Raw genomic sequence first — 13,803 nt, forward strand, 5'->3', positions numbered from 1 at the left:
AATGAAAATTATAATGATGGTAAGAGAATTTATCACTTATAAAATTGGCAAAGATTAGAAAAAAAAAGAAAAAGGTATCCAGCATGGTCAAGAATTAAGGGAAATGGGTATTATAATACACTGTTGATAGCTACAAACTTCATAAAAGTTAAAGTCTCTATATGTCTGGGGACTTCCCTGGCGGTCCAGTGGTTAGGACTCCTCGCTTCCACTGCAGGGGGCGCAGGTTCAATCCCTGGTCAGGGAACTAAGATCCTGCATGCCGCGCGGCCAAAAAGTTTTTTAAAAAAGAGTCTCTAAACGTCTGTATGTTAAAGATTCAAATTGAAATATTTTGAACTCCACTATCTAGTTGCCTGAACCTCCCTTACCTCCAGCTTCTGTATTGGCCCAGTAGAATCAGACTGTTCCTACCTCATGGAGGTGATGCAGAACTGAAAGAGCTATTCCACATATGGTGCGTGACACTCACCAGGACCTACACAGAGTGTGCTGCCGTTTTCTTTATCAAAATGATGATGATGATGCCAGATAGATAGATAGATACAGATAGGTAGATAGAATGCGTGTTGATCACGCGCTCTAGTGGCCGTGGTCCCTCGTGCATCCTCACTAGTGATGGTTCTGGGAAGCCTGTGCAGGAAGGGCTGGAGGGCCTGCTTTTCGAACAAAGAGAGACTTTAAGTCGAGCCCAACACAGCACATGCCACAACAATTACAGATATAACTGAAATTTAATAATCATAAAAATATTGTGAATAACATACATGAGTAGATTTAAAATCAAGATGCAATGAGTGCATTACTAAAAAATATTTTTAAATGCCATAACTGATATAAGAAAAAAATCCTGAATACACTAACAACCATTAAATAAACTGACATGGTACTAAAATCCACCCCCTTTCACTCACCATCTCTCCCAAAATGCACCCAAACTGGAGGATCTTAGAGGTGGGGTGAACCAGACTTTCAAGGAATATGTCATTCTCATCATAAATAAGTGGGTCCAGAAAATGAAAAAAGAGGGAAGATTAGGTATACTTGACACCAAAATAAAGAGAGAAGCTTATAGGCTGGATTTCCTTAAATATAAATGAATATTTTATAAGTGAAATGAATCAATTCCAAGAGCATATTAAAAATTATGATCAGATAAGGTTTACCCTATGTAGGGAAGAATGATTTCACCATCAGAAAATCTGTCACTGTAACTCACCACATTAATAGATTAAAGAAAATCTATGTGATGATTTCAGTAGCTATAGAAATAGCACTTGATGGAGCTCAACATTTTTTCATGATAAAAATTCTTAGAAAAATCAGAACATGGTATAGAGGAGGGTGCATGAATGGGGAAATCCACAAGGTGGCATAAAGGTTCCTGTTCTGTTTCAGGTACTGACGTGTCATCTCATAGTGATGGTGTATATTTTATAAAACATAAATTTGATAATCATTAGAAAAAGAAGAACCCTAGTCTTGAGCCTTATAAACCGTGACCAAGTTCCCGTGTCACCTGCTAGCTTGGAACCTTTTGCAAAATGGTCATAAATAAATTAAAAGCGGGCCTTTCTGGAGGTTACGAATACAGACCACAAAATGGGGGAGAAATGGTTGAAAAGCCGAACAGAATCAATGCTTCACTTTTTCATTTTGAATGATTTCACAAATGTATCTTGGAGCCAACTCGATTTTTTGTTTTTTCTAGTCCCTCCACGGCTTTGCTCTGGTGGTGAGCGCGGAAGGGATGATATTCTACGCGTCAGCAACGATTGTGGACTATCTGGGCTTCCACCAGGTAAACACAGCTGCTCTATTTGCTGCGGTTCAGTTCTGTTACCTTGAAAGCACGTGTTGTCTTCAAGGTTTAAAATGTCGCTAAAATCAAGCTTCTTTTTTTTTTTTTAAATCATGGAGCTTTTGTCAGATGAGGATTTGCACACCTAGCTTTGTCTAGGGCCCGGGGTCACAGCGAGAGGCATGACAGTGCCCTGGGTGTCCCCTGTCAAAAGGGCAGCGACTTGTGCTGACTGAGACCTGCCCTCCCGGGCTCCTCGCCGTGAGAGGCTGGTCAGGGCCAGGGCAGTGGACCTGTCCTCATCTGTGCATTGGTGTCTCAAAGCCCAGACACGAGATACAGTCAGGACGTGGTGTGTTCTGGAAACGCTCTTGTTGGTGTACAGATAATTCATCTGGAACGTGGCCCCAGGCCAGCCTAGCCTGGATGATTCCAGACCTTGGGGCAGAGCCGGATGGAGTCCCATCCAACACTGGGTCCTAGAAGCCTGGCTCAATGAAAAGTCCCAGGAAAGGAAGAAGGACCTGGCTTGGCCTCTGGGAAGGAAAAGAAGTCTCTCGTGAGAAATCCCAACCCAAAGTCACCAGCCTGGCGGTGCAGCCTCCCGGCTCTGGAACTTCGATGGCCGAGGTCTGAGGACAAGACGGACACAAGACTGGCCGCAGCTGCTCTGCCACGGGCCACCCCCAGACGCAGCCCTCCGCAGGGAGCTCACCGGGCAGAGTTATCAACTCGGGGAAGCCGCGGACCAACAGCACTGGCACCCTCCCTGAGGAATTCAAGACAAAAACAGGTGGATTTGAGAGAGGACAAAACAGAACCTGGAAGAACGGAGAATAGTGTGTCTGTCCTCAGGGCCACATCCGGAGGCAGAACCTGTGCAGTGATTCGCACGGCTTAATATACAGAATTTACAAACTTACACTAATGTAAGTTTAGTGTAAAGTATCATCGCCTAGTGACACAGGATGAGCGAGAAAGCGGTGCAGGCACAGTGCGTGCGCGGGGAGCAGCGCCCGCGGGGCTGAGCCCCGGCGCCCAGAAGGAGCACATTGCGGAGGCCACGCCCCCGCCCCACCCCAGCCCCGCCCCCCGCTGGCTGGGGCGAGGCGGCGGCCCCTGGGGGGTGGAGAGTCCCCCGAGGCGCCCACCCGCTGGGACGCTGGCGAGACTGGGGCAGGGGTGCTGGCCTGGAGGCCGTGGACAGCCCCGCGGGGCCGGGGCGCCTCTGCCGGCAGAGGGGAAGTATCTGCAGAGCCAAGCGAGGAAGCGGGGAGAGGCCAGACTGGCGTTAACAACGAAAATCTCCCCGGGTGGGCCGAACACCAAGGGGGTGCCCGAAGCCGAGGGCAGCGGAAGCCAAGGTCTGAGAGCCCGGTCCCCGACAGGCTGAGAACTGAGGTCCGCCTGAGCCCCTGAGGCCGATGGGGCCCGTGATCTAATTTCCATGAAAATCCTCGTTTGAATCGTTTTCGATTCCTCCCACGCTCGTTTCCAGGTTGCCTTTCCCGCCACCCGGACCCGCACAGAGTGACCGCCAGGCCCTGTCCTGGCCCCGGGACCGTCCGGGCGGCCTCGCGGGCAGCGATCGCGCCGTCACGGCCTGTGGCCCAGCAGCGGGCGGAGGCGCGGCCCCCGCGGGGGGCTCGGGGGCGTGGCCTCGGGGAGCCGGCTCCGCCCCTTCGAGTCGGGGTCGCCCGACTTCCTCCTCCGCGCCGTGGGGCTGCGAGGCCGCGGCCGGGACCCCCAGGGAGCTGGGGGCGCTCCTGACGCGGGAGCTGGGCCACCCGGTCCGCCGCTGTGCAGTCGCTGCGCGGAGGCCGCGCTCGCACGAGGTCGGGGGCCGTGGCCGGGGTGCAGGCTCGGGCTCGGGGTCCCCTGGAGCAGCGGCCCCTCCAGGACGGCTGGTGACTCCGCGAGGCCGTGGGCACGAGGGATTCCAGCCCCAAATAGCGAAGTCTTCCACGTGCTCCCCTGGAGGTCGTGTGCGGGATCTGGATCTAGAAAAACGTGCTTTGGTCTGCCTTTTGCGTGCTCAGAATTTCTTTTCGTTCCAATCACTGTCGCCTGAGTTGCTCTGTGAATTCTCCAGACACCCAGAGCCACCTGCCTTTGGCTGTAATTCAAAGGTCTTACCACCGGGTAGGACCTTCGTGAGAAAATCCCTGCAGAGGAGACCTGCCTGATTCCAGGTCTGAACTTGCTAATTGGCTCTTTTGTTTTCTTGGAACTTGGTTATTTCCGCTGAAGCGTTAGAAGTGAAAACAAAAAAAAGTTTTGCCTTTTATTATAAAGAAATTGTTTCCAAATGCCATTAAATCAGGCCGTGCCTCTAGTTTATGCAAAATATTTCATGAACATGTTAGAATAGCTTTGTGCTATTGTAAGCTTCTTGTGCAAAACGCCTTACAAAAAGTCAGGAACCAGGTATTTCCTGTCACAACCTGAGTGCAGCGTTTCAGTATCCTGCACTTCAGCACTCTTTGAGATGAATGGATAGGCTTTCGATGTATATTTTAGTTGCTGTTGCCGTTTGCTGCTTCAAGATGTTGTGCGTTCTCTCGGAGGTCAGCGGTCGGGGCAGCTTGTCCCCGTGTGAACCGGGGCAGATGTGAGGGCCTGTGGAAGGAAGCAGTTAGGAATCCACAGGCATGGAGAGTGGTTATGTGACCTCTCTGCACAGAAAGTAGAGATGGTTACTGCTGCAACGAGCCGTTTGTGAAAACGGTTGTATCAATACTTTTATACTCAACTCCGCAAAGGGTGGTTTAGAGGCAGGATGAAGACCGCCTGACCCAACCAAAGCAGGGCCTGTTTTGTGCTGTTTGATCATTGTTACCTACTCTCTCCCCTCCTTCTCACGTTTCCCACCTATTATTTTTCTTGACCTCGTTTGTAGGAATCAGACCCTAGGAGATTAGGAAAGACGAAGGGCAGCCACGCTGATTGCTACCAACTTGGTTTCCCCACCCCAGGTAACTGGTCTTCAAATTCACCTTAGTCAGCGATGTCTCCTCCAAGTCAACCTGCCTCCTGTGCCCGTTAAGCCACAGACCCACACCTTGCGTCCCATTCGTGAATCATCTGAGGTGTGTGGAGACGGCAAATGGGGCAGCAGGGAGGCCCTGGGGTTCTGCGAAGCTTGGGGTCACCTGCTAAAACTCACCAGAGAACAACCTGGATCACAGTGCCTGTATATCAGTTTATGGTGAGAAGTATCCAACACTCAGAGGTCAGCACAATTTTTTTCCTTTAATCAAAACCATGGAGGGGAAAATGCCATCCATCAAAGCAGGATGGAAAAACACCAAATTCCTAGTAATGAGTCAAGCAAATGATATGCAGTATCTCCACACAGAAAATATAAAACATTATTTAAAGAAATTAAAGAAGATCCAGATAAATGGAAGGATATGCCATATCCTGGACTGCAGGACTCGATATCATTATCATAAAAACATCAGATCAAGTTATAGAATAACATTAATTAATAACACTGCCGTAAAAACTGAGCAGCTTCTCTGGGAGGAAACTGACAAGCTAATTGGGAATGCAGAGGGCTGAGCAATCTCATCCGCGGGGCGGTGGGGGATGTGATTTTCCCTGGGACATACAATCCCGGAGACGAGACTGCCTGTCGAGCTCAGTGGCTGAGATGTGTGGGGTCGGTGGAAGATGAACAGGTGGACGCATAGGACAGAGCGGAGGTTCAGAGCAGCCGCGGGTTTACAGTGAAGCTGGTGCTGCCGAGAGGTGGGCGGGCGCTGGTCTCGTCAGTAAACGGTGCTTCGTGAACTGGATCCACATGAAAAAAATGAGTCTTGACTCCTACCTCACACCATGCACAGTCAATATCGGGTGGGTGGTGGAAGCTTCTAGAAGATAACAGGGCAGAGTTAGGAGGTATATGAGGACAGAGTACATAGACAGGACAAAAACTCTAAAACCCTCTCCGTGAGGAGAGACTGATGAATCAGGCTGTGTCAGACCCATTAAGAGAGCAGCAGGGCAGGCCAGGGAGGAGTGGAGAAGATTTTTGCCAAGGAATCCACTCGAGAAAGGACTCCTGTCCAGAAGGATGAAGAGCACTGACAAAGCAGCAAGACAGCTCAATGGAAATTCATGAAAAAGACAGAAGCGGGCAACACACACACACACACTCACATCTAAAAACCAATAAACATGTGAGAAGATGTTCAGTTTCATTAGTCTTCATGACGTGCTAATTAAAGCCATCAAAAGAAACCATGATGCATCCACCACCGTAGCTCAAAAAAAAAAAAAAAAAAAGCGTTGAAAATACCAAAGGTTGGCCAGAACATAAAGCAACTGGACTTTCACACACTGCCACAACGGAAGTGTGCATTCGTATGCTCACTTTGGATGGCTGTTTGGCCTTTTCCACTAAAGCTGAGGCTCTGCTCACTCCATGACCCAGTCATTCCACTCCTGGGTGTGCATCCAACAGAAACACCCTCGAAGACACAGCAGCAGCCTCTGTAACAGGCTCATACGGGAAGTAACTCAGAGGGCCCAGCAGTGAGTGGATTAATCAGTCGTGGTATGTTCCTACAGTGGAGTACCACACGATGGTGGGGCTGAAACACTGCCGTCACACGCACCGGGGGACGTGTCACAACTGTGATGTGACACAGAGGTCACAGCGCTCCATTTGCATCCAGTATCAGCCGGCAGTGCGGGGTTCTGCGCCACGACCGCCTCTGGGGAGGGTGGAGGGAAGGGGTTCTGAGATGCTGTAGGGGTCCTGATTCCTGACTGGGTGGTGAAGCTGCGTATTTATGATTTGGGCACTTTTCAGACTACGCATTATGCCTGAATCACAAAAGCACATTAGGAAAGCATCGCTATGGGATGTGCCCTTGTAACCATAGAGCTACCAGGTGAGGTGGGAGCCTCCGGTGAGAGGGAGCCTTCAGGTGAGGTGGGAGCTGCCAGGTGGGTGAGAACCAGAGGGTGCGGCAGGTGCCACCAGGTCTCAGCAGGAGGGAAAGTCAGGTGTGCCCACGTCCACCATGAGTTGGTCCCCCGTCACGGCAGACTCCCTGACCCTGGACAGCACTGACCAAGGACCACAGTCACTTCTGACCTCAGGGTCTTCCTCTTTCTGTGAAAACAGTGTCCTGGGCTTGGGGGGCACACAGGTGAGAGAGCCCAGCCTTCGACTTAACGAGCATACTCATTTTCTACCTCCCGAGGCTGCCCGTTAGATGTTCGGGGCCTCAGCTACAGGAGGGGCCTGTGGAGAGATGGTGCACCTCGTCCGCTCTGGGTGGGGCCACCTGTTACCTTCTAAGGAGGTAACGTCACTTGTGAAGTCTTGATCCTTCAGGAACTCTTCCTCCATCTAGTTGGTATAGTGATCCAGTTGAGATGTGATTGAAACTCAGAAATGGACCAGTTGAAGAGGTCACAGACAGCACCTGGCGGGCTGGGGTCCCAGGCGGGTAATGCGTGATGCCCTTCAGTTAAGAGAGGGTAGTGGGGAGACGTGCTCCAGGCTCGTCATCTATCGACACTCTGCGGACGTTTTTGCCGACAACAGCAACCGTCGAGTCTAATGAAGCCAGTCTTCGTAGCCCGTGACAGTGGCCTTTGTGCCCCAGACCACAGTTTCCCAGAGTGGACCTGTGGGTCGGCCTCTGCGTTCGGGGCCCGAGCAGGTGGGAGGACCCAGGACCAGAGAGAGGGCTGTGGACTGGTGGGTCCTTGCAGCGTCCTACCGGGGGTGGTGGTCAGGCCTGGAGGTGCTGGCCCGGCCCCCATCTCACCTGGTGGCCCCCAGCTCACTTCACAGGGATGCTTTCCTAATTCACTTTTGTGATTCAAGTATAACAGATAGGCTGGAAAGTGACCAAACATAAACGCACAGCTTGATGAGGTTGGAGTCAACTTGGAAAAGTGGGTATCTTGACCCCAAGTGACGTTTGGTCTCTGAGTCCCCGAGCTGCCCCTGAAGGCACCGCCCGGCCTGGGGGGCACCCGCAGTGTGCCCGGCTCTGCACCTCGTGAGCCGGATGGCTGGTGTCCAGGCCATGTGGTCATGTCCTCCGGGGAGGGACTTTCTCTTCACAGGTGAGACTTGCCTTTGACAGATGGATGAGACATTTTCGCAGTTATTAACACTGGAATAAAGTATGGAAAGTCACTCAGGGTAAGGCTAAAATGACTGTTGCCATGTTCCAGACGGACGTGATGCACCAAAATATTTACGACTACATCCACGTGGACGACCGCCAGGACTTCTGCCGGCAGCTGCACTGGGCCATGGACCCTCCCCAGGCTGGGTGTGGGCAGAACCTGCTCTCAGAGACAGGTGGGTCTTGGGGGGGCCCTGGTCTAACTCAGCCACGGATTGCCCCCTTTCCTTCCCGTCCAGTTGATGCGGTGTCGACGCCCCCTCCTCGGAGACCTCCTCCCGCGTCCCGCCCCACCCTCCTCCCGCCCCACGTGGCCCTCTGGCTCCCGAGTGCTTCTGCGTCTTGGGCTGCTGCTCTGTGCCCCCCAGGGCGTGGGCGTGGGCGTGAGGCCGAGAAGCCACGGTACTTGTCTCTGGTTTTGCAAACTCCCCCTCAGATGCATGTCTTCCAGGAAATTCCTTTCACCCACTTTAGATTTACCTGAAAAAATCCCCCAGAGACTGTTGTCTGTTCAGGGACGTTGCCCACTGTGAGCAAGACCCCCTACAAAGTCCCGGATCCGTGGCCCCTGCCCACTGGACACACAGGGCAGGCATCCAGGTGCCCAAGAGATTGCAGAGCCGACAGGAGCTCGAGGGGCAGGGCGGCGCTCACCTGGGGTCCAGTGCCGGGGAGGAGGAGTCCTGGTTCTCCCACCCATCTCCCCGCAAGTGGTCCATGATTCAGGAGGAGTTTCCAGCACACCTTCACACAGCAGCATGATTTACCCTGTAAAGTTAGAGAAAAACGCAACCCCCAGGTGCCGACACACAGTTTCACAGAGCTCAGAACAAAAAACCCTGAACTGGTCAACAGTCCCACGTGTGGTTGTCACACACGTGGTTGTACCAAAACGCAGTTTTCAAGGGCAAAGACCTGACTTTGTCAGGGCGGCTGGCTCTGCGGGGGTGGGGGCGGGAGGGATGCTCAGGGACAGATGTCAGTTTGGGGCAGGCGTGTGTGTTACGTGCTGATAGCTTGCTGTTACATTACGAACTTGCTTATCAGAGTGTGTTTCCGGTTTCTCCCTGACCACCACCGCCTGTGCCAACGCGGCCAGGAGAGGACGCCGTCCTGGGGAGGCTGCTCCGGGCCCAGGAGGGGGCCGCGGGCTGGCCCACCGAGTACTCGGCCTTCCTGACGCGATGCTTCATTTGCCGCGTGCGCTGCTTGCTGGACAGCACCTCGGGCTTCCTGGTGAGTGAGCGGCTGCTGGGCGGGAGAAGCCAGGGGCCGGGGGTGCTGGCGGCACACAGGGTCCAGCCTTGACGCGGCAAGGCTGAGTGACGGCGGGTGGGTGAGAATGAAGTGGGAAATCCGCTGGGGCGGATGAAGTACTGGCAACCCCCTGCACCCCGCTGCTCATCTCTTATTCAGGCAGTCAGTTGGTTGTCCAGGAAGTCTTTTGTTTTGATCATACTTTGTTCTCAGTTCTGTGGGAAACTAAGATAGTTTTCCCTCTACGTGAATGTAGGTAGATTTTACTGTACAGTGAGGCAGAGATCGAAACCTAAGCTGAAGTGAAGCTGTGTCAGAAGCACCAAGCAGAGGAAACAAGCAAAAGAAATCAGTTTAAAAAGTGTCTCATCATATTTTACTGCGAGGTTGGTCACTGCACGTGCACGTGCAGGAAAGGGGTCCGGCACGGACAGTGGAGGCGCCGAGGACAGGGGAGCAGGCAGCGGCATCACATGGCCTCCGGGTTCACCACAGCCGCTCCTGCGCCTGTGCAGAGCCTGTCCACACCTGGCAGGTGGGGCTGCCCACGGGAGCCCGTTGTCGAAACTTCAGGAATATAGAGATCCAGTTGATATTAGGTTGGCAGCTCGAAATCAGCCATGGTGGGAAGTTTTACACCGAAGAAACTGGCAAAAGCTACAAATCAGGGCTTTTTCCCTCTGGAGAGCTGGATGTTAAAGATGTCCCAGCACCACTGCCCTGACTGCTCCACCAATCATGTGACCATCACATAGTAGGTGCTCTGCAAGCATTTGTTCACCCAATAAATTCATAGACAGATGGAGGGATGGACAGATGGATGGGTAGATGAAGGGATGGTGGAAGGAGGGAGAGATGGATGGACAGATGGAAGGACGGAGGGAGGGGCGAATGGACAGACGAGGGATAGGGAAAGAGTGCAGCCACCCTGTGGGCTTATTCCTCCATCCAGGGCTGGGGCACCCTGAAGTCGCCTGTGAACTAACTCTTCCATAATAGGGAGATCTTTTATTTTCTTTTATCACAAACTCCAAAGTTACTTTCTGGCTTTTTAACTCACACCACGTGCTCCAGATAAACAAATCAAGTTGTCCCTAAGTTTTAGCACCATGAATGACAATTGTCAATGAATGACAATTTGGAAGTGGAGGGTTAATGTAGAACAGTCCTCAGAGATGATGTGCTCCAGCAAATCCTCCTGAGGGGCTGCCTGGTGGTTCCGGCCAAGTCCATGCACGTTCACGCCCCCGAGTGAGGGCTCGCACACCCACACACCCATGAGTGCACACATGAGAACACGCTGGAAGGTTAGAGGATGTTACGGGGCTGCCAGAGAAACCCCGAGTCATTCAAAGGCGGTAGGGAGCGCCTGTCCCAAGGGCCAGCGTGGAAGACGCATTGGTTCGTGGCTCCTTAGAGACTCGGGATCAGAGCTCTCTGGCTTTCTGTCCCCGGGAATGTGAGTTCCACGGCCTTTGACCACGTTGATGATTCACTCTGTGAACATGCCTTCGTTTCTGTCTTTGAAACACCAGACGATGCAGTTTCAAGGGAAACTAAAATTCCTGTTCGGGCAGAAGAGGAGGGCCCCGTCGGGCGCCGCCCTGCCCCCTCGGCTCTCCCTGTTCTGCGTCGTGGCGCCCCTGCCTACTGCGGTGAAGATGCAGAGCGTGTGTCTGAGGGCGAAGCACAGGGTAGACGTCTCGGCCACGCCGGACACAAAGTGAGTAAGAGCCCCCAGCAGCCGCAGTCCCATCCTGGTGGTTCAGACACAGCGTCTCCACACTTAGTGTTTTCTGTCTATTCCTCCTTCATTTCCAGCAAGGAATACAATGACAAGCTTGTTGTTTTTAAAGTTACTGCATCACGTAGGAAGCAACTATTAGAAAAAAGAAAACCTTTCACTGATATTTGTGAACTGTGGCACCAGACACTGCTGCATCTCTTCATGCCTAAGCCCTCCGCTTATGTGGGCCCGCGTCCCCCGCGGGGGACGGGAGGCCGGACCGCAGCCTCCCTGCCTCGCTCCGCGTGCCCTCCCTCAACACCAGGCTCGCCGCTGGGGCACACGCTGCAGACGGGCGTCCCGCACACATCGCGCCCCCCCCCCCCCCCGCGTCTTCTTGGCTCCTCAGAGTTAGGTTTTCTGGGAGATTCCTGTCTATAATTTCTCGGAGGTTTTCTGGGAGATTCCTGTCTATAATTTCTCGGAATGGGTTAGGTCTGTGTTGCATGGGTCAGGTTCTGGGAGAGATTAAGACGCTGTGCGCGTGCAAACCGTGTTTCCCGGGGTGCGAGGGAGACCCCGGGGGAGAGGAGAGGCGTCTGAGGTCCGCCTCTCTTCTTCCTCAATACCCTCCCCTGTGCCGCGACCAGGGGCAGAATGTCAGCAGACCTGAGTCTCCAACCCGCTTCTTTGTCCTTCCTCAGTACCCAGGTTCCCCTTTGACCTCAGCGCCCGTTCAGATGGCCGGGCTCAGAGCCCCCTGCGCCCCCATTCCTGCCCCGGGTTTGCAGGTGCAGCCATGTCTTCACGGCCTCTGGGTCCCGCACGTGCCGGCTCGTTAAGGCAGCAGTTTTCTGGAGCATTTAAAAATTAAATACATATGCCTTCTTTTTTCAAAGGTAGAAAATGTTGTAAAATAGGTGGGAGGAAATACAGAATGCCCGCGGGGAAAAACGCTAAAAATAACTGATGAAGCAACTAAAACGTGAGGTGCGACAAAGCACGTAGATTACGCTCGACCACACCTACGCGTGTCTTGCCGGCGAGTCGGCTCTGCCGCGCCTGCTTTCTCCCCACCACCTGGGCTGACGCTGGGGAGAAATACCCTCCACCGGCCTTTGCCGTCTCGGAGTTCTCTGCTTTCGAGCTCTCTGGCGTGATGATGGTAACTGAGCCCCACACGATGAGCTCTCCTCTTCTGTATGTTTCCCCAGCCCTACGAACGAGATGGAGGGAAAATCGTCCCCTCCCATCGCTTTTCCTAGAGGCCCTGCTGCCCCCCGGCGGCCACGCGGGGAAGCGCAGGTGTGCGGACGGCACCCCCAGCCAGGGCCGCGCGGGAGCCCTGGGCCCGGGGCGGTGGGTGCGGGCTCCTCGGCTCACCTGCCGCTGCCCTGGGCGGCGTGGACACCCGGACGTCCCTCGGAGGTCTGGCGAGGGTCTGTGCGGTGAGGGTTAGGGTGCTGCCCACAGAGTGACCGCGCAACGAACGCTAGACACACGTTGTACAGAACATCATCACAACTGGAAGAGGGGAAGAGCCAGCCAACGTTTAGGAAAGAAGCAAATAGCTTCTCTTGACTTCAGGTTTTCTGGAGCCGAATTCGGCTCTGAACCGAATTCCTAACCGGCCTCGGTGCCTGCGTCATGTTCGTTCCCTTCTGAGCTCAGAGGCTGTGAGGCGCTAGCCCGGGAGCCCGAGGCCCAGGAGGGTTGCTCCAGAAGGGACGTCGTGGTCGCTGGAAGGCATTTCAGGTCCTTCACAGCTTTTCCTGAACGGGACTTTGTGATACACCCTCACTCCTAAGTGTTCACAGGTTGTGTGTGTGTGATCTGTCTCCTGACTAGTCCTTCATGGACATGAACCGTGTAGAAAATATTTGAGTCGCCCGATGGTACCTTCCCCGCTAAGGGTGACGCTCCAACCTCATGGCTCTGTCTCCATCTCTGTCTCCATCTCTGTCTCCGCCTCTGTCTCTGTCTCTGTCTCCGTCTCTGGCTCTGTCTCTGTCTCCGTCTCTGTCTCTGTCTCTGGCTCCTACAGAGATGCCCAGAAGATGGAGAGGCAGGGCCACTGCAGTGCAGGAAGCCCTGGCTGTGGTGCCAGTTGGACAGGGTTTGAATCCCATTCTCGTACCTGCTATAGGGGCAGCTTTAGGCAAGTCACTTAACACTTCTGAGCCTTGTTTTTTCTTTTGAAATATAAAGAAAATATGATCTCCCAGGATAAGTTGCACATTGCCTTAGGATCTAAGATTATAAGATCTGTGAGACGTGTGTGTGTGTGTGTGTGTGTGTGTGTGTGTGTACACACTCCCCTGGGGCGATGGCTCAGCATCGCTAATTTAGTGCTCACGATGACTTTGTAAACTACCGCAAATAACTACTGCAAATCAGAGGAATCTGTATTTCCATTCTGACCATCCAGAAGAAAACAAATGCACCGAAAGTCATCTTAGGCATATGTCTGCTTTCTGAAGGAAATTCATTGGCCTGAAAGGTGACGAGAACTGGAATTTTCAGCAAACCTGTAACTGGGAAAAGGCTTTACAATCCGTACAGGCTTAAGCAGTGTGAGGTATTGTATCTTCTGCTCTTGGGTGTGACAGCAACACGGGTCGTGTTGTAATTTCTGCCCTCGACACACGTTTAATCTGCATGTTGTTTTGCTGTTTTCTGTCCTTCGCAGAGCAAAAGCTGCCGCAAGTCTCTGTGAACCAGAATTGCACGGAAAACCCAATTACTTAGCAGGTACTTGTTAAATTCTCCGTCTCGTCTTTTTGAAATGGGTAAAATGACTGTGCCCCTGGAGACTGCTGTGTTCTGTGGCGATGCGGGCTGGAGGGCTGAGCGGCGGACGG

The 13,803-nt window shown here is 53.1% G+C and overlaps 1 protein-coding gene across 1 annotated transcript in view; it reads left to right on the top strand.

Annotated features, from left to right (window-relative positions):
- AHRR (aryl hydrocarbon receptor repressor) overlaps nt 1–13,803 on the top strand; it is a 74,580-nt gene that overhangs the window by 56,368 nt on the left and 4,409 nt on the right. The window contains exons 5-9 of the mRNA XM_059916041.1: nt 1,712–1,801; nt 8,006–8,135; nt 9,059–9,195; nt 10,752–10,939; nt 13,632–13,693. Coding sequence (XP_059772024.1) covers nt 1,712–1,801; nt 8,006–8,135; nt 9,059–9,195; nt 10,752–10,939; nt 13,632–13,693 — 607 coding nt within the window. The remainder of the gene's footprint in view (nt 1–1,711; nt 1,802–8,005; nt 8,136–9,058; nt 9,196–10,751; nt 10,940–13,631; nt 13,694–13,803) is intronic.

The sequence above is a fragment of the Balaenoptera ricei genome, chromosome 3 (genome assembly GCF_028023285.1).
Source record: "Balaenoptera ricei isolate mBalRic1 chromosome 3, mBalRic1.hap2, whole genome shotgun sequence".
Classification (NCBI taxonomy): Eukaryota; Metazoa; Chordata; class Mammalia; order Artiodactyla; family Balaenopteridae; genus Balaenoptera; species Balaenoptera ricei.